We start from the raw sequence: 17,885 nt of genomic DNA, 5'->3' as shown, positions 1-17,885 counted from the left end.
CGTTAGCTAACTTGACGATAAATTAAACAGAAAAGAAAAGAAATCAGCTAACTTGACGATAAATTAAACAGAAAAGAAAAGAAATCACGTTCCGATGCGTCCGTCTGGCCCTGCATCCCTGAGCCCAACTCACCTCCCCCTTGAAAGAGCCCTTAGTGATTGTCATTGTTCCTTTGACCACACAGACACATGGTGGCCAAACCACAAGGTTGCTTCGGCTAGAAATGCCTCCCCCAGCTTCTGTCCATTCACCTGGCTTTTCCCAAGTCTCAGGGCCCCTCTCCCTCCTCTGTGGTCCAGGCCATTCCCACCTCTCTCCCAGGGGTCACGCTGGGTGGCCGGGGGTGCCCCGGCACCCCTATGCCCTTTGAGAGGGAAGCTGCCTCGGCTGTTCGCACCGGAGGAATGTACGAGGCCTGCCTCGACTGTACAGATGGATGTGCAGAGTGAGTTGTTGTTTCAACCCTTTCTCTCACGTGAATTCTTTTTGGTCCACAAAAATAGCTCTCCCCTAGAGCCTTGAAGGGAGACAGCAGCCCGGCGGTTGCTTCTGGAGGGGGCAAGATTTCTGCTGAAATTCTGCCAGAAGACAGGTTGCTAGGGCTGCAGCCTCCTGACAGGTGTAACACCTCTCAGTGTCCCTATAGACAGAGCTCTTCTTTCAAGACGGGCTGTATAATTAATCAGTTTTTATTATGGGAAGCAAATAGCCACCCCACCCTTGTTAATCTGCTTTGTAAGTCCCAACTTTTCATAACAGCTTGGCGGATTTTGCCAACGTGGGCACGCCTGCCTTCTAATCCTCTCAGAGCGCCGGGCCTTTTTCTGCCCCGCCTCGCTCCTTTCCCATCTGCGCTACCCAGGATCGGGGAGTTTCTGCTCCTCCCAGATTCTCTGGCCTCCAAGAACACCCATCACTGCCGAGGGAAATCGGGAAGCTTCCCCCGTGGCTGCGGTGTGGGAAGGAACATTGGACAAGGGTTTGAGACCCTGCTCTGTATTGCGACCCGTCCGGAGGCAAATCTGAAAAGTGATTCGTTGTGGGGTGGGGGTGGGGTGCGCTGGGGTGGGGGTGGGGGTGAGGCGTGTGGGAGGGGTAGGCAGACATATAATCTAGAAAATGGGGGGTAGGCCTGGATTTAGCATCAGGACGCCCAGGGCTGAGACCCCCGTACTGCCGCTAGCTGTGACACGTAAGCTCTTAAAGCAAGGTCACAATGTCTCCAAGCCTCAGTTTCTGCCTCTGGGAAAGGGGATACTGAAATCTGCCCATTTCAGAAGATCAAATGAGAGAGGATGTGAAGAAGCTCTCTGCACGCTGAGCGAAGTGCGTGTACCTGCAAGGGACGTCTCGGTGTGGCTATTAACTGCCAGAGCCTCCTTCCTTCCTCCCCCCAGGGGTGTAGAAGGATCTGGGTTGGCACCGCCCTGACCTGCACTGTTCTCACTGTGACAGCTTTCAAAACTTCAAAACCCAAGGCTTAACCACAGCGACCATGGGCTGCTCCTCTCTTAGTCAGCTGAATCCGTTCCAACAGGAACCCTCCAACCCCAAAAGAACATGAGCCGCCTTGGATGCATGGCGTCCCCACAAACCACAGGGCGAGTTACCTTCTTCGGGATCCAGGGATATTGTGACAGAGTCCTTCCACACTTCGTGTACCAGTGTGCCGTTGTAGACGATGGTCCAGGCCGTCATGTTCACGGTCACCGTCTTCATGTCGCTCGTCAGGTTTTTGAGTATCAGGGCCATGTTGACTTCTTTGCCCACCTCCAGGATGCCAGTGACCTTGAACTTCCCAGAGATGCTGGGCTCCCTCCCCCCTCCTTCCAAGTGTCTCGCAGACGTCGCACCAAAAGCCATGCGGGGTTTAAGTTTCCCCAAAGCCTTCTCAAACACTTGTCTCTCCTGGCTGGAACCTGTGTGGTTGGAAAAGAGGGAAACATCTCAGGGAGGGGGTGGAGCCTGGACAAAGGACAGCGCTCTACCTGGAAAGGCAGCCTGGGACTAGTCGGCTTTGCCCACTGAGCCACGATTCTCATCGAAGCAAGTGGCCACGCTCTCGGGGCCTCCATTTCATCCTCCTTAACGCGAGGCTCACAGACCCACAGTCTGTGGCGCTTTCCCATTCAGTGGGGAAAGCTTTAGCGACACCTGCACCAAGTTACCATCTGGCTTGATATTTTGCTCAGCTTAATCAGTGTAGATTTCGTGCCCCTTTTCTTTGTTTTATTTATTTATGTTTGGATAAAAGGTCCCTGGCGAGAACAAGCAGGTACTTTAAAAATAAGTGACGGGGACATTCGTGTGGCTCAGTTGGTTAAGTGTCCGACTCTTGATTTTGGCTCAGGTCATGATCTCAAGGCTCGTGAGTTCGAGCCACACGCCAGGCTCTGCAAGGACAGCACAGAGCCTGCTTGGGATCCTCTCTCTCTGCCCCTTCCCCTCTCACGCTCACTCTCGCACTCTCTCACTCAAAATGAAGAAAGGAGCTTTTAAAACAGAAAAAGTAACAAAAACGGAGTAAAAAAAGGTTAGAGTGAGTTCATAAGCAAAAAGTGGGGAAAAAAGGTTATGATTTAGAATTGGCTTCATTAAAAAAAAATTTTTTTTTTTTTTCCAAACCACTTCACCGTGTTATTCTGCTTTGTTTCTAGAGGTACTTTGGGGTCAAAGAGTGGCACTTCTGTCTGTGTCAAAAAAGAACTTCCCGTGGTTGATTTGGTCCTGCGTTATGACTGGTTTCAATTGTCGAGAGAGTTCAGGTTTTAAAACCCCAAGGATGGATTTTCTGACTCCAACTCAGATTGTGAACACTGCTAAATGTGACGGTAGAGATGTCCCCTGGAGAATGGCCATGGTGACGCTCAAGGTCGTGGCTCTTGGGCATTAAGGTGAGTAGCCACCTCCACACCTCTGGGCCAATGGTGGCCACACAGTTCACATAAGGCTCCCTGCCTTGACCTGAAGATAGACCCAAGATCAAGGAGAAGGTGCACTGACCCTCCAGGAATGTGGGCAGACATACACAAGGAAGGATTCCCATGTTTGTATCTGCAGACCATACTTAACGGCCCCCGTCTTCCCCAACCAACTTGTGACATTTTTAAGACACCAGATGACTTATCGTAAGCACTTTACAACTTAGCGAGGCCTTTCCCGTAAGTGACATGTAACAACTGGCTGAGACCTCAGAGGCCAACCCATCCAAGGCCATCGTGTTAAAAGGAAGGCCTTAAGAGAAGACACGACCGATCCAAGCAACTGGTCTAATCATGGGGTTAGAAGCAGAGAAGAGGGCCAGTCCCCACGTGTCTATACCCGTAGTCCAAGGTTCCCCCCGAACATCCTACTGAAAAGGAGACAGGCAGCCACATTACCCAAGCTGAAAGCTCCTGGTGGGCTGGGTTCTTTCTGGTGCCTTCCCATCTTCTAGCAGAGTTGTAAGTCCACACCCAGGGCTGGTGTCTGTGCAGGGAGCTGAGCCTTCTGTCCCCAGGACCTCAAAGCAGGCGTGTTTGCACAACGAGGCGCAGAGCCCAGATACCTATATAGGTCACCTGCTGAGCTTACTCAAGACTCAGCTTCCTGCTACTGTCTTCTCCCTTGGTGTTGACGTTGCGCAAATGCTTAGCAACCCATTTTATGAGCTTTTCCTCCCCGGGGCCCTCGGAGACAGGCCGGCGGGCATCATTAGGTAAGGAGAACCGGGGACAACAGTCATCAGCTCTGCTGTCACGCAGAGGCTGGGGCACTGTCCTGCATGGACTCACCCCAACCTGGCCACGGCCCAGCCCTTCTCCATTGGTGAGGAGGTTTGGCTGGGACAGGCAGAGCCCCTCAGTAAGCAGAATCAAGGGGTGACAGCAAGGTAAGGAAATCCACAGGACATATGTCCAAGGAAGCAGTACATTTCAAAAGGCACCTTGGGAGGTCATCATTTCAGTGCAGCGACAGAAGTCCAAGTTGATAAAAATCACCACTATTTAATACATCCTCACTGTGCCAGGCACTGCTCTTGGCCCTTCCTGTGCACAAGCTCATTTACTCATTTATTTATTTTTTAACGTTTATTTATTATTGGGAGACAGAGAGACAGACAGAGCATGAGCAGGGGAGGGGCAGAGAGAGGAGGAGACACAGAATCCGAAGCAGGCTCCAGGCTCTGAGCCTTCAGCACAGAGCCCGACGCGGGGCTCGGACTCACAAACCGCGAGATCGTGACCTGAGCCGAAGTCGGGCGCTCAACCGACGGAGCCACCCAGGTGCCCCTGCACAAGCTCATTTAAATCCTACTGAAGACAGGCATTGCTGTTCTCATGTTACCGGGGAGGGAGCCAGGGATCGGAGATCCTAAGACTCCTGCGTGAGGTCTCCTGGTTATAGGTGTATGACGGGAACTGACCTCCTGCCCCCCGGCCCCTACCGTTGTTTCTACATCATGACAGTGTTGAAAATTCTTCGACATCTCCCTTCCCCCTGGCCTGTGAGCTCAGGGAGGGCAGGGCCCCCGTCCGCTGTGTCGCTCATTGCCTCCCCGGAGCCGATCACGCAGCGGGCACCAGCTGGGTCTCAGTCCATGTTTATTGACTGAGAGAAGGGCTGTCTGGTCCCAGCCCTGGGGATGGCCTGCAGAGGCAGCTTGGGGACCAAACTGAGGCTACCGATCTCATTACCCTAGGCCTATGCTTCCAAATGCCCATAAATACCACTACCCGGGCAGGTTCCCTGCCCTCCACCACCAGACTTGGAATCAGACCCCGTCTCCCGTGCTCAGCTTTCCTCTTTTGTGAGCTGCAGCCGACATCAACAGCCAGCATTTGTGAGAGTTTTGGGCTTCACTCCAGGGCGTGCTCTGGGTCCCTTTAGGGGAGCACCGAGGCAGGGACCCACATCCTCGGGGGCTTTGCCCATTTCGGAGTCCGGAGAGTGTTTCCTGCCTGTGTTTCTTTTAGGCTAGCAATTTCTGCTAAAGCCCCCGGGCAGCCTCCCACGGGAGTCGTGTTTCTCCCCGTGATGTCCCATCGCAGGGCTGTCACCCCAGTTGTGGGAAAGGGACCCGGCCGGAGAGGAGCTGCACTGCCAGCTGCCAGGCCCCGCGGCAACATTCCACGGGCGCCGCGTCTGCCTGTGATGGCTCCGTCCCCACTGGAAACAGTCGGAGGAACTGGGCGTTAGGCGCCAGGGAGCAGTCCTCCCATTCAGGCCGAACGGGCTGAGAGCACAGGAGGAGGAGGAGGAATTCTCTCCCTCCTCCACCCTCAAAGCCGTCTTCCCACCGCCCAGCCCTGGGCGGCGCAGCCCCCAGGGGCCGTGCCCCCTTCCTACCTTCTGGATACTTGTACTTCTCCGTGATGTCCATGCGAGAGTTGCTGCCCACCGCCTTGGTGCTGATGTACCTGCCGATGCTGCGGGTGTCCGTGGAATTCTGCTTCTGGGTGTTGTTGCGGACGTCGTGGATCCAGGTGATGCGGTCGGCGTTCACCTCCGCGAAGACGAAGGGCATGTCGAAGTCCAGGTTCACGTCACCCTCTCGCACGGCGGTCACCGAAGCGGGGCCGCACTGGAACACCCCTGGTGGCCCAGGCGTAGAGATTGGATGCGTGCCAAAGCCAGGCCAGGCGGGTGAGAGCTCACCCCGGGGAGGCCGCCCACGGCGACGCAGCTTCTCTGCCTCTACCCCCTGAGACTGCTTCGGCCCCGGCTGCCTGCCCCACTCCTTTGGCCCTGGGCACGGGCCCTCCCAGGGGTGCTGTTATCTGCCGTGGTGACACCCCGCTCAGACGGCACTTCTCCGGAAGACTGGCCAGTCCCGCAACCCGCTGGCCGCCCCGGGGGGCTGTCTCCTAAAGAGGAAAATCTTGCCGTCTTGTGCCCTTTTCTACCTTCCCAAATCCTCACCCCCTATTCCCAGAAGAATACCCTAAACCCAGCCCGCAGGGGTCTTGCTCCTCTGAGCTCCCAAGCCCTGCCTGTCCCCTCGCGCCTCCCGCACTTGGCCGAGGTGGATCAGACAGGCAGAGACAGGTGTAGATGTGGATACACAGGATACAGTTTCATGTGATGTTCAACATGAACGTAGCCCGCGACACACGGCCCGCGGGTCACAAGCGGGAAGAAGAAGACTTCCTGGAGAGTCTGGGGCCCAAGCCGCAAAGGGAGAGGCCAGAAGTGGGAGCCGAAGCCCTGGGCACCGGGACAGGGAGGGGGCCAGCCTGCATGAGGAGAGCTTGGCTTGGCAGAGGGGCACCGTGGAGGGGACAGAGGTGCTGGGGGCCCTGATCACGGAGGTCTCCAGCTGAGCGGGGGACTCTGGGCGAAATCCCTGGGCAACAGGGGACCGGAAGGTTTCTGTGCTGGGAGGGACAGGCTCCTCGAGGCAGTGTGGGGAAATCCCTGTTGGCAGAGGGTGGCGTCTTCCCCTTGTCGCCTGGCACGTGCCAGGGCCTCCACAGCAGTGACAACAGTCGCGTGGGCGAAGCCACTCATCCAAGTAGCAGCCTGAGCCAAGGAAAATTAGGATGGGAAATCTATGCTGAAAATATTTTGTCTTCGTTCCATCGAGCCTTCCTGACATCGAGCCTTCCTTTCCTTCCATCGAGCCCTCGGGTGGCTTTCCTGAGCCGCGTCCACTGCTGCACAGAATTGAGAGGCCGAGACATAGGGCGAAACCCAGAGGAGGGGGCGGTAAGCAGGGCTGCTGGAGGGTTACCTTGGCTCCTCTCCTGGGGGGTGGCGTCCAGGACCTGCCATCCACTGTACGAGGGGCCCAGGTCAGTCCGCACAAACCAACCTTCGTTCCAGACGTGGAAATTCCTGCGGACAGAACCACAGATTGCAGAGCTGGCCAAAGGCCACGAAGCAGGAGGCGGCAAAATACCACACCTCTGCCTGACAGTGGGGCGCCCCTTAGTCACCGAGCGAGTTTCCCCTGTGCCAGCTACTGTGCTAAACCTCACCGAGCACCTAAGTGCTCACAGCGCTAGGAAACAGCGCCTTCATGCCGATCTCATAAGAAGGAGAAACTGAGGCTCAGGGAAGTTAAGCAGCTTCCAACGGTACGGTCACAGTTTGGATCCAGGCACCCCTAACCCCCAAACCTGGGTCCTCGACCACGATGCTCTACTGCCTTTCTGAGGAGCTGAATGGCCCCAGGTGGGAGCGAGCATCCAAGCAGGGAAACCCACACAGCTTTTTTTCCTGCGCGTCCTGCTGGGAAACACGTCTGTATCTCACGCCAGCTGAAAATAAATGGGGCTGCAGCAAGAGTGACAGGTCTGGCTAAGAGCCACGTGCTTCTGGGCTGAGGTCTGGCTGAAGAATGACACACGCCAGCGCAAAGATGTTCTTTGTCAACCGCGTCACCTCGTCTCCCAATCTGCGGGGCTCCGTCGCGTCTCCAGGGATAGCCAATTAGCCGATGTCTCTGTCATCCCACCTGGTGGTTCTGCCCTCTCCTGTCCTCTCTACGCCCACTGCAACTACATTAGCCTTGGCTTTGGCAGCTTTGATCCAACTAGAAGAAACTGCACATCGGACACGAATCCAACTTCCATTCGACTTGGAAACACAGCGTTTTATACTCGTGAGGTGGAGAGAGTTTGAAGCCGAGTGCCCACTCAGAAACCATAAAGGAAAAAGATCGATACATTTGACGAGGCAAAGATATTAAACTTGCATATACCAGCCAAGCAAGCAAAGTGTAGTTCCATTTCCCGTATGGAAGAGGAAGCTCCTTGTACGTGGTCCCTTCCGCAGGTAACAATAAACTCGGAAAAGGAAAGCAAAACAAAACAAGCCCCCCCCCGCAAAAAACAAAAAGAAAATAAAAACCAAAAAAACTAGACAACTACCTGAGCGTGAACAAAACAGAAGGATTTTGGAAAGGAGTCTGAACTTGGAGGAAGGAGCCAGCGTGGGGCAAATTGGACTTTTGGTGACTTTGCCCTAAGTCAGACCACATCTGGGGCGAGGTGCGGGGCAGTAAAAACTTCAACGGGTAGCCCACATGTTTCTGACCTGAGGAGCCAAGAAACAGCCTGGGTCAACCAGGGCCACTAGACAGTGAGGGGGAAGCCCTGGAGGGAAGGAGTCAGAGAAAGAAAATCCCAGATTTGTATATAAACTCTGCCCAAGCCTCTGGGCGACTCTGACCCATGCATGTATACAGCAGACAGCAAGCAGTCGGCTAAAGATAAAAGAAGTGAGCTGAGATTCGAGTTGTTTCCTCCCATAGGGTGAGATGAGGTTTGCAGTTTGGACCCAGCCCAGGCAGGCTGCTGAAATAAAATAACAGAATCCAGACATCTCAATGCCCGGGGTTACAGTCCCAGATGACTCAACATAGGAAGAACCAGAAAAACATGACCCATTCTTCAAGGGAAAAGGCAACAACAGAGAGTAACCTTAAACCAATATATATGTGGGAATTATTGGACAAGGACTTTAAAGCAGCTCTCGGAACGAGGCTCAGTGAAATACGGGGAAATACGGCAATAGCAAGTGAAAAGAGAACTTTTAGCCGAGCAAGAGAAACTATTTGAAAGAAAAAAAAAAAAAAAGAACCAAATGGAAATTCTCAACGGAAAAAAGACGAATATCTTAAATTAAACCATTCAATGGGTGAGCTTATTTGTGGAATTGAGAGGACAGAGGAAAAGTTCTGTAAACTTGAAGATAGACCAGTGGAAATTGTCCAAGCTGAAGAAGAAAGAGAAAAGTGGTTGAAAAAAGATCAATAAAATAGGGAAAAAATACGTAACATATACATAGACAGAGATTTACTATAATTAATATTACAAAGTACTTATAAATCAGTAAGAAAAACACAAGAGGACGGGTCAAACACACCAAGAAAGGACAATGAGCAGGCAATTTTGGTAAGAAATACAAACGATTAGGGCACCTGGGTGGCTCAGTTGGTTAAGCGTCCAACTCGGTTTCAGCTCAGGACATGATCTCAGTTCGTGAGTTTGAGCCCCACATCGGGCTCTCTGCTGTCCTCGCAGAGCCCGCTTCAGATCCTCTGTCCCCTCCCCCACCCCCAACCTTCCCCTGCTCATGTGCTCTCTCTCAAAAATAAAAAAATAAAAACTTAAAAATTAAAAAAAAAAAAAACTGTCAAGTAAACATATTAAAAAAAAAAAAGAAATACAAACGATCACTGAACATATGATTACCCTAGCATACGTTTAATCCCATGACCATGGAAAGAAAATTAAAGTGACAAAGAGATACCATCACACCCATGCAAGGGAAAAGACAAAGGCCCAGGATGATGCATGTGGTTGTGTGATGCCTGTTTCCAGATGTAGGAACACAGGCACTGTCAGAGCTCACTGGTGGGAGTTTAAATTGGGGTGACATGTATGGAGGGCCATTGGGTAATGGGTACGAAAAACCTTTAAAAATCTACATACCCACTGAGCTGGTAATTCCACTTCTAGGCATTTCTTCTATAAAATAAGTCACACGGGCTCACATAGGTACACGTGGAAAGGCGCTCACCGTGGCATTGTTTGCAATAGCAAAAACAATGGAGGAGAAATTCGTCAGGCGGGAAATTGCCAGAGAAATTGCGGCACAGCCATGCACCAGAATATCAGAAAACCGTCCAAAAGAATGAGCAAAACCAAGCTAGCATTTACGTGGAAAGACGTCTAAAATATATCGAGTAAGAAATGGTGCATGGTCCCTGATTTTTAACCACCACACGATCCTATCTGTCTCTCTAAATTTTTACTTATTAAAAAATTTTAAGAAAAGAAAATGCAACAAAAAGAAAAGAGAAGAGAAGAGAAGAGAAGAGAAGAAAAGAAAAGCCAAGAAAAAAGAAAAAGGGGCACCTGAGTGGCTCAGTCGGTTAAGTGCCTGACTTCAGCTCAGGTCACGATCTCATGGTCCGTGGGTTCGAGCCCTGCATCAGGCTCTGTGCTGACAGCTCAGAGCCTCGACCCTGCTTTGGATTCTGCGTCTCCCTCTCTCTCTGCTTCTCCCCAGCTCTCTCTCTCTCTCTCAAACATAAAATAAAACATAAACAAATTTAAATTTTTATTGATTGACATAGAAAGATATAAAAAATTATAAAATAGTTTAACTTGATCCTATTTGGGTCATGAAAACCACCACACATCCATCTAATGTGTGGACAGGACAAAGGGTCTGGGAGAATCCATCTCAAAATGTTATTAGTGTTTTTCTTTGGGAAGTAATTTTGCGCATTACTTATGTACTTCTTTGTTATTATTTTATAATCAGGAAAAATTTGTTTTCATGTTGCATGTTTGGAAGAGGCTTCCTGTGGGGCCAGACGGAAATCTGTGTATGCTAGGCAGCTACCGAAGGAGTTAGAAGCACCCCGTCAGTACTTATGGGGTGCCACATGACCGTGCTAGTCCTGCAAGGAACGAGGGGAGATATAAAAAGTCAGCTCCAACACAAGGCAGAAGGGGATAAGGCCATAAGAGGTGAATAAACAGATGAGTAAGAATAATACGAAGCAAGGATACGAGTGAAGAAAAACAACGCTCTTATTCACGACTGCAGTGACCATAGGTCATCACAATCTTTCTGGAAGGCCACAGTAGTAGATGTCAGAAGCCTTAAAAATGTTCCTTCCCTTTAATCCAGGACATGCCATGTCTAGGAATCTTTCTTACGGGACTAATCACAGATTGTGCTCAAGATTTATATCTGAGAACGTCCATTAGTGTGTTATTTATAACAGGGAAATAGATAGGTAACCTAGGGAATAGGGATTATAGTAATAGCAAAGGTAGGAAAAGAAATAATGGTTCAACCATACAGTGGAATTTGACACGCTCAAAACCTTATTTTGGAGATTATTTAAAGACAGGGAAAATGCTCATCATGTAATGTTTGGGCGAAAGCCCAGGACTTTAAAACAAACAAACAGGGGGCGCCTGGGTGGCTCCGGCGGTTGAGCATCCGACTTCGGCTCAGGTCATGATCTCACAGTTCGTGAGTTCGAGCCCCGCGTTGGGCTCTGTGCTGACGGCTCAGAGCCTGGAGCTTGCTTCGGATTCTGTGTCTCCCTCTCTCTCTGCCCCTCCCCTACTAGTGCTCTGTGTCCCTCTTCCTATCAGAAGTAAATAAATGTAAACAAATAAAATAGAAAACAAACAAAACAGCAAGGTTCGTTTCCAGGTGTGGAAAAAAAGGAGGATGCATCTGTGATACGCTCTGTCTTGTACCCTGCCTCGTAAAATGTATAATCCCAATTCCATAAACAACTGATGGAGGAAAGATGGGCTGGAAAACGATCAACTACTCAAAGTATGTGAACAATGGGACTACAGATGGCTTGCATTTCTTTATTCTGAAACTGCCTGTAACTGGGGGGGGAAAAGGGTCATCATAGAAAGGATTGCTAGCAAGATCCATAAGTCTTTTGGAACGGGCCCTCCAAGATCAGTGAGAGTTCGCCCGGGAGAAAGCAGGGGGTGTGAGGTGATCAAGGGATGGGACAGGGATGGGAAAGCAGTAGGAACACCAAGTTTCGCGTTCGTCTACTTCCTGGCAGAGAACCCTAGAGGAAGGGCGGGTTTGTATCAAAAATTGATAAGTCGCTGGATTTTAATATTTATTTGCAGGGCGGGAATTTAAGAGCAGAAAACAGATTACATCCTGGTCCCTCCCGCATTTGGAAGCCAGGACTTTAAGCACGATTATTTGGGATGCATGTGCCTGTCTCTCGAGGGGTTTCAGGAGGAGGGGGGTGGGGCTCAAGAAAAGGACACACTGCAGGTGTTAGAACTACCTGAGGCGTTTACTAAAAGATGCGAATTCCCCTATCTACCCCCACCCCCCCACCTAAGTCGGTTCTAATATAATCTTGGAAGTTTATAAACCATTGCCTTAGAGACGGCATCTGCCTTCTGCTGAATTCATGGGGTCAGGAGACCCCATCTAGAAAGGAACCCCCAAAGCCCTCTCCCTTCCCCTGGTAGACTCCCATTTGTCCTCAAAGCAGTCCAGACACAACCTCCTCCAAAAAGTCTTTTCCTGATGCGGGGAGCCAGCGCCGGCCGCACGTCTGGGCTATCTCTGAATCTCACTCAGGATGCAGTTATTTGGGCTTTTCTCCTCCACACCTGCCAGTCTCCTTACGCAGCCGCGAGCTCCTCTGGCCCAGTGACTGCGTCTCGCTCCTCTTGGGGCCCTGGGCCCCGGGCAGGGCCTGGCACGGGGGACGCACTTCATCGTGTTTTCCGGGGCCCGGGCCATTCTGGGAGCCTTGGTTTCCTCGCCGCAAGTGTGAGCGAGGCGCATTGGGGCGGCCGCGTGTTCGTGGAGGCCGGTAGCCATGGAGAGATTGCATCACGAGCCAGCTAACAGGCTGAGGTGTGGTTGCCAACAGCTCTGCCCCAGAACTGGGCAACTCTACCTCCCTGTGACCGGGCAGGGCGGGCCCCACGTGCCTTCTATCTCAGAGCTATATAAAGTCTGCAAGTAGAGTCAGGTCTGTGACTCCAGAAATTGGGGAATCGAGTCAGGCAAATAAGGAAAACAGGCCAGAGATGTCAAGGGAACGATAACCTTGGCCGTACTTGTTCCAAATCTTTTGCTTAGCGTTCAGTGACAGAACAAGGCCCCACAGGCCTCCTCTACGGTGGCTCGGAAAGGAACCGAATGAAAGAAGCATCTCAAACTAAGCTCCCTGCCCCCACCCCCAGAGGAGCCTGATTCTCGAGAAGCGAATACTCCAGAACCCTGTCCCTCTTAAGCCGAACCACTGGCATGAGCAGCATGGCTTGGAAGAAAACCTACCCCACTGGATGCAGTTAATGTGATTTGAAGAAAGATCTGGAAGAAATTGCTGAGGTCCCCCGGCCTAGCCCTTCGTTTGGCAGATGGGAAACTGAGGCACAAAAAAGTTAAGGAACCTATGTAAAGTCATACACTTTAATTTAGAGAGGCTGAATGTCTCTCTTACTTCTCTCCGGGCCTTTGTTTTCTCGTGTACGGAATCAGCAGGTCCCTCCCCAAGATCCTTCCAGTCTCCTAAGGTTCTCTGACTCGGGAGAGTCCCGTTGACAGGGATCTGTGTTCCACCCCTCACTTGGACCCGAATTCACAGTTGGACTTCGGGCAAGCCATTTCCCCTCACTGAGCCCATGAGATAGCGTTTAGTCTTTTTAAAAGATGTTTAGTTTTTAATTTTGAGACAGAGAGAGAGAGAGAGAGAGAGAGAGACAGTGCACCAGCGGGAGAGGGGCAGAGGGAGAGGGAAAGAATCTCAAGCAGGCCCCTGGTTATCAGCGCCGAGCCGGACTCAGGGCTCGATCTCACCAACCGAACCGCGAGATCCTGACCTGAGCCGAGATCGAGAGTCAGACACTTAGCTGACTGAGTCACCCAGGTGCCCCGAGAGAGAGCGTTCAGTCTCCCAGAGAAGAGCCATCTGCCACCGAAGTGTGAATCAAAGAACCAGGCCCCTCCATCTGCACGGGTTGGACGGCACCCAACCTCACCGCAGCCCTGCTTGGCATCCAGCCAAACCGGGAAAATCTCAGAGTCAGCAGGGTTCGATTGCTCAAGGTAACATTAATCAGGAATAATAACAATGTTCTCTGGCATGTCTCTGGTACCAAGTTGCCTGGGTTCTGAATCCCACCTCCACCGTTTGCTGGTTATGTGCCCTGGGGGGGGGGGTGACTCTGTGTCTCAGTTTCCTTGACTACAGAACAGGGGGTGATGACGATACCGCCCTACCTCATTGTTCCTGAAGACCCCGCGTGGGCCCCGAGAGAAGTGTCCGGTAAGCAGCGATTGCTCAACAGGCTATTCGTCGCTGCTGTTATTATCAGGCACTATTGGCCATTTCACCTCACTTGATCCCTACCTTCTATTTATTACCTGAGGCAGATCTGGGCAAGGTTCTCCAGGCTTTCAACATTTGCAACCCGCAGAGATTCGGATCAAGGTTTATTCTGTCCAAACCCAGACTATCCTTCTACTAAGAGGTTAGCGAAGTCCCTCCAGGCGGAGGACGACTTGTGGTTTCTCTCCCTCCCCGCCGCCCCCCCCCCCCGCCGGGTGGCATCTGCACAGAAGGGACAGCACGGGTCCCTTGGGAAGGGAGACAAAAAGTGGGGTGAGCCGGAGTTGCAGGGAATCGAAACAACGAAAGCCGGTGAGAGTCTTAAGGGAGCGTTAGTCTGGGGCCAACCCTCGTATGTCACTGATGGATAAGCGTGGAACCAGAAAGATGAGGTAGCTTACCGAAAGTCCTTGGGCAAGATGGTAGCGGGGCTGGAACCAAGACCCAGCCCTCCCTGTCCTTCTATCAACCAGTCCCCACCTGCAACCGGTAGGGAGTGGGGTGGGGAGGGACCCCTGGTTGCCACTGCTCTCTGAGGAAACTTCAGAAGAAGCTGGTGGGGGGTGAGAGGGTGAGGGGTGTGGGGTGAGGAGACCCCCAGCAAGAATCAGAGCTTTTGGGGCCTGACACCCTCCAACAAGGCCCCCCCCAAAAAAGACAGCAGAGACACCCTGGAATGCCTCCAGGGGCCCATGCTTGTCCTAAGATGGTCGCATCTGGACTGAATTATAAAGCTAATGTGGTGTGGTAGTGTGGACCAGTAACCAAGAGAGCTGGATCCTAATTCCAAATTCAGCTTAAAGGCCCCACATTTCTGTTCTCAGGAAGCCTTCCTTGAGGCCTCCTTTCCCGAGCTCCCGCGGTGCTTGCCGTCTGATGTGTTTCCCTGGCATACCACACACCATCCTGTGTCGCTAAATGGTCTTGACTAATGGCTTGCCCCTTCCCTGTCTTCTGACAGCAGCAGAGGGACCGAGTCTCGAGCTCTCTGGTCCCTCTGAGGTTCCTAGCATGTAGGACAATCACAGAAGGGTTGTGCCCAATGGGACCTCCCCTCCCAAATGGTATTGGGCCGAGCATCAACTCTTGTGAAGGAAACCAAGGCCAGGAATGACATTGCCCCAGCGATGAAAACAGGTTGCGGTGGGATTTTGGACACAACAACAAAAAGGAGAAGAAAACCAGGGAGAAGAGACCAGGGAGAAGAAAAGGTACCCACTTACGAGAAGCTGGAAAACAAAATCTTGCTAAAGCAGCAATGCCATTAGAGAGGAAGTTGTACGTGCACAGATCAAGAAAGGACATCCTGAAATGAGCTTTCTCTCCCTCATTACTCCCTGGAATCCACGTGACCTTGGGTGAGCTACATAAGTCTTACTCTCCTTCCGAGGCGAGGGGATATTGATATCACCCAGTTCCATCGTTGGTGTGGGGGTTGTTGTTGATTTGTCTGAACAACTTTTCCCATTAGTATTTAGTCCCCTTTGACTCATTCAATCGGTTACACTAAGCGCATTTCAGAAAAGCTGGACTTCCCTCTTCTGAGAATATTAAGTAACAGGGAATATTTTATAAGACTGTCTCAGAATTGAACGTCTGGAAATAGATGGCATCAGGTTATCTAGCCATATGCATGCATGTGAGGGATGGTGTGTGTGTGGGGGGATAGCCTTTGAAATGGATTAAAACGGTAGATTATCGACATAGGCCTGTAGTTCTTTGCATATATCGGCACAGAGATATCTACGTGTATGTACAGATATAGACATAATTATTTTCAGTTGCCATTTGGTAATAACTTGGCTTACTGCACAATCTCAGATAGCTGTAATAATATTTATTGCACGTATATATATTGCCGTATGAAGTCATAGGTCTATGTCTATAAGTTTTATATAGCCTGCCTCCGGGGGCCATCTATTATACATTACATGTGTATGTGTATGTATAGATACACGTGCACATGCCATATATACGGTTAGAAATGTATATGTTCAATTACATACCAAGCTTCTTATGTTCAGCTGGAATCCAGAATAAACTAGCTTTGTATCGTATCGATCCAGGTACACGAAAAGTACATATGCGTAAGAGAAAATGTGTTGCTTTCCTTTAAGAAAGCCCCTAAGTCATACGAGTCGCCTGAAATAAGGTAAATTTATATTTATCAACGGAAAATCAATAGTTTCAGCATTTACCGTTCTGAAGTACAGAGGGTCTAATGGGCCCTGTAAATTCAGGGCAATTGCGCACAGCCCCTGAGCCATTGGCTTTCACTGGTATCAGAGCCTTCATCTGAAGGCAGGGGGGTGGACCGCCAGACTTCCCAGGACCCTGGGAAGGGGTGTTTTGGATCTTCCTAGACGTCTAATCAGCACCGCCCACGTTTCCATTCTAAAGCTTGTGTCGATGCGTTAACTTGCCTCCCAGCTCCTGTTGGGAACTGGGTCCCAGAAGCTGCTCAGGGGTGGTGCTCAGAAAGGGTCAACTACTCACCACACGCTATCACTGCCCTTGTCCATGGGTCTCCCATAGGCGTCATAGTACACGTCCACACTGAGGTTTCGGTCTGTGTCATGAGCCGAGTTGAAGTTGGTGACCACCCGGGAGGGAATCCCGAAAGACCGCAGCACTGCAAGTCAAGGGGGCCGTATGAGGACCCAGGCTGCTGTGGAAATGACCCTCCTGGGGCCCCCTACTGCGGCCCACCGACGCAGAGTACCTGTGTTGAGGGTCCCAGCAAAGACCCAGCACTGGCCATATCGGACTGGCCTGAAGCCAGACCTTTTCCACTCCTTGAGGATCTCCACGCTGCCATTCCAGTTCCGTGGGTCCCGGCCACCCGTGTAGCTGCCGCTCCAATTCCCAGAGATCACACCGTTGTCATCATTGCCGTTGACCTGGGCAGGAAAAACCCCACATGAATCAGCGTAGAGTTCAGGGGACAAGGCGGGGAGATGAGGAAGGGAACCGGGGAGATGGTCAAGTGGTTTCTCTGTGTCTTTCTGGCTGATTTGGGGATGATCATTGTAATAGCGATCCTCTAGGGGCACGGAACAGTTTAGCAATTTAAAAGTGCTTTGGGCCATGATCGATGGCCCATGACCCATCTGTCAATCCTGTGAGCGGACTCACATGGCCAACTGAGGCTCCACGGCTTTTCAGTGGCAAGGCAGAGTCAGTACCCCAGCCTGCCAGAACTCAGGGACTGTCGTTGATGTCTGACTTGGAAGTCTATGAAGCAGCCAACTTCTTCTTGGAACGCATAAAGATGGAATATTGCTTTTCATTCATTCACTTCACTCATTCATTCATTCATTCATTCAACTTAAGACGTGATTCTTGGGGAAGTAACAAGCAAGATGCAATGTGAACAGGGCACCCGATTAGGAATCAAGAGACCGGAGTTCCATTGTCTTTTAGAGACACATATTGAAGTCTTTACGAATGAAATGATGTCCTCAAACAATCTGTAAAGGAGGGGGTCAGAGATGACACAAGACTGGCCTTGGGTAAAGTAACTACTGAAGCTGGGGGTGGGTCCACGGGAGTTCAGTTTACTCTTTCCTCTACTTTTGCGAAGGTCTGGGCTTTTCCGTGACAGAAAAGTTAAAAGAGAAAGAAAGGAGAAACCAAGTTATAAGGCCAACTTTGCCACTTGTCAGCTGGGTGACTAGGGGCAGGCCATTCAACCTCTCTGGGCCTTGGTTCTTCACCTTCCTTCCCCTACAGGGAAAGTTAGAAACAAATGACTTCCAGCGGCCCAAGTGTTCGAAGTTTAGGAAACTTTGACAGGCATTTAACCCAACCATCGAGGCTGCGAGGCCTGCTCCCTCTCTTTGTGGGGCTCTGCGAGTGGCAAGACCGGTGAGAACAGATAGTCTGGACCCAGAAGGATCTTCACCCAGCCTCCCGCAGCCCCTCCGTATGAGGGATGTGCTCTTCTGCCCAGCTTCCGGGAAGGCCTGGGCTATAATCGTGGAATCAGGCAAGACGGGCCTCCTCCAAGATGGAAGATTGCACAGCCCAGCCCATCTCCTG

The 17,885-nt window shown here is 51.3% G+C and overlaps 1 protein-coding gene across 1 annotated transcript in view; it reads right to left on the bottom strand.

Moving 5' to 3' along the window:
• TGM3 (transglutaminase 3) overlaps nucleotides 1-17,885 on the bottom strand; it is a 38,476-nt gene that overhangs the window by 4,886 nt on the left and 15,705 nt on the right. Inside the window, exons 6-10 of the mRNA XM_042979830.1 lie at nucleotides 16,567-16,744; nucleotides 16,341-16,476; nucleotides 6,714-6,817; nucleotides 5,330-5,575; nucleotides 1,612-1,920 (exon numbers count right to left, since the gene is read on the bottom strand). Coding sequence (XP_042835764.1) covers nucleotides 1,612-1,920; nucleotides 5,330-5,575; nucleotides 6,714-6,817; nucleotides 16,341-16,476; nucleotides 16,567-16,744 — 973 coding nt within the window. The remainder of the gene's footprint in view (nucleotides 1-1,611; nucleotides 1,921-5,329; nucleotides 5,576-6,713; nucleotides 6,818-16,340; nucleotides 16,477-16,566; nucleotides 16,745-17,885) is intronic.

This window comes from Panthera tigris, chromosome A3 (genome assembly GCF_018350195.1).
Source record: "Panthera tigris isolate Pti1 chromosome A3, P.tigris_Pti1_mat1.1, whole genome shotgun sequence".
Classification (NCBI taxonomy): Eukaryota; Metazoa; Chordata; class Mammalia; order Carnivora; family Felidae; genus Panthera; species Panthera tigris.
The sequence above is the reverse complement of the archived record's forward strand: the minus strand, read 5'-3'. Positions and strand labels throughout refer to the sequence as shown.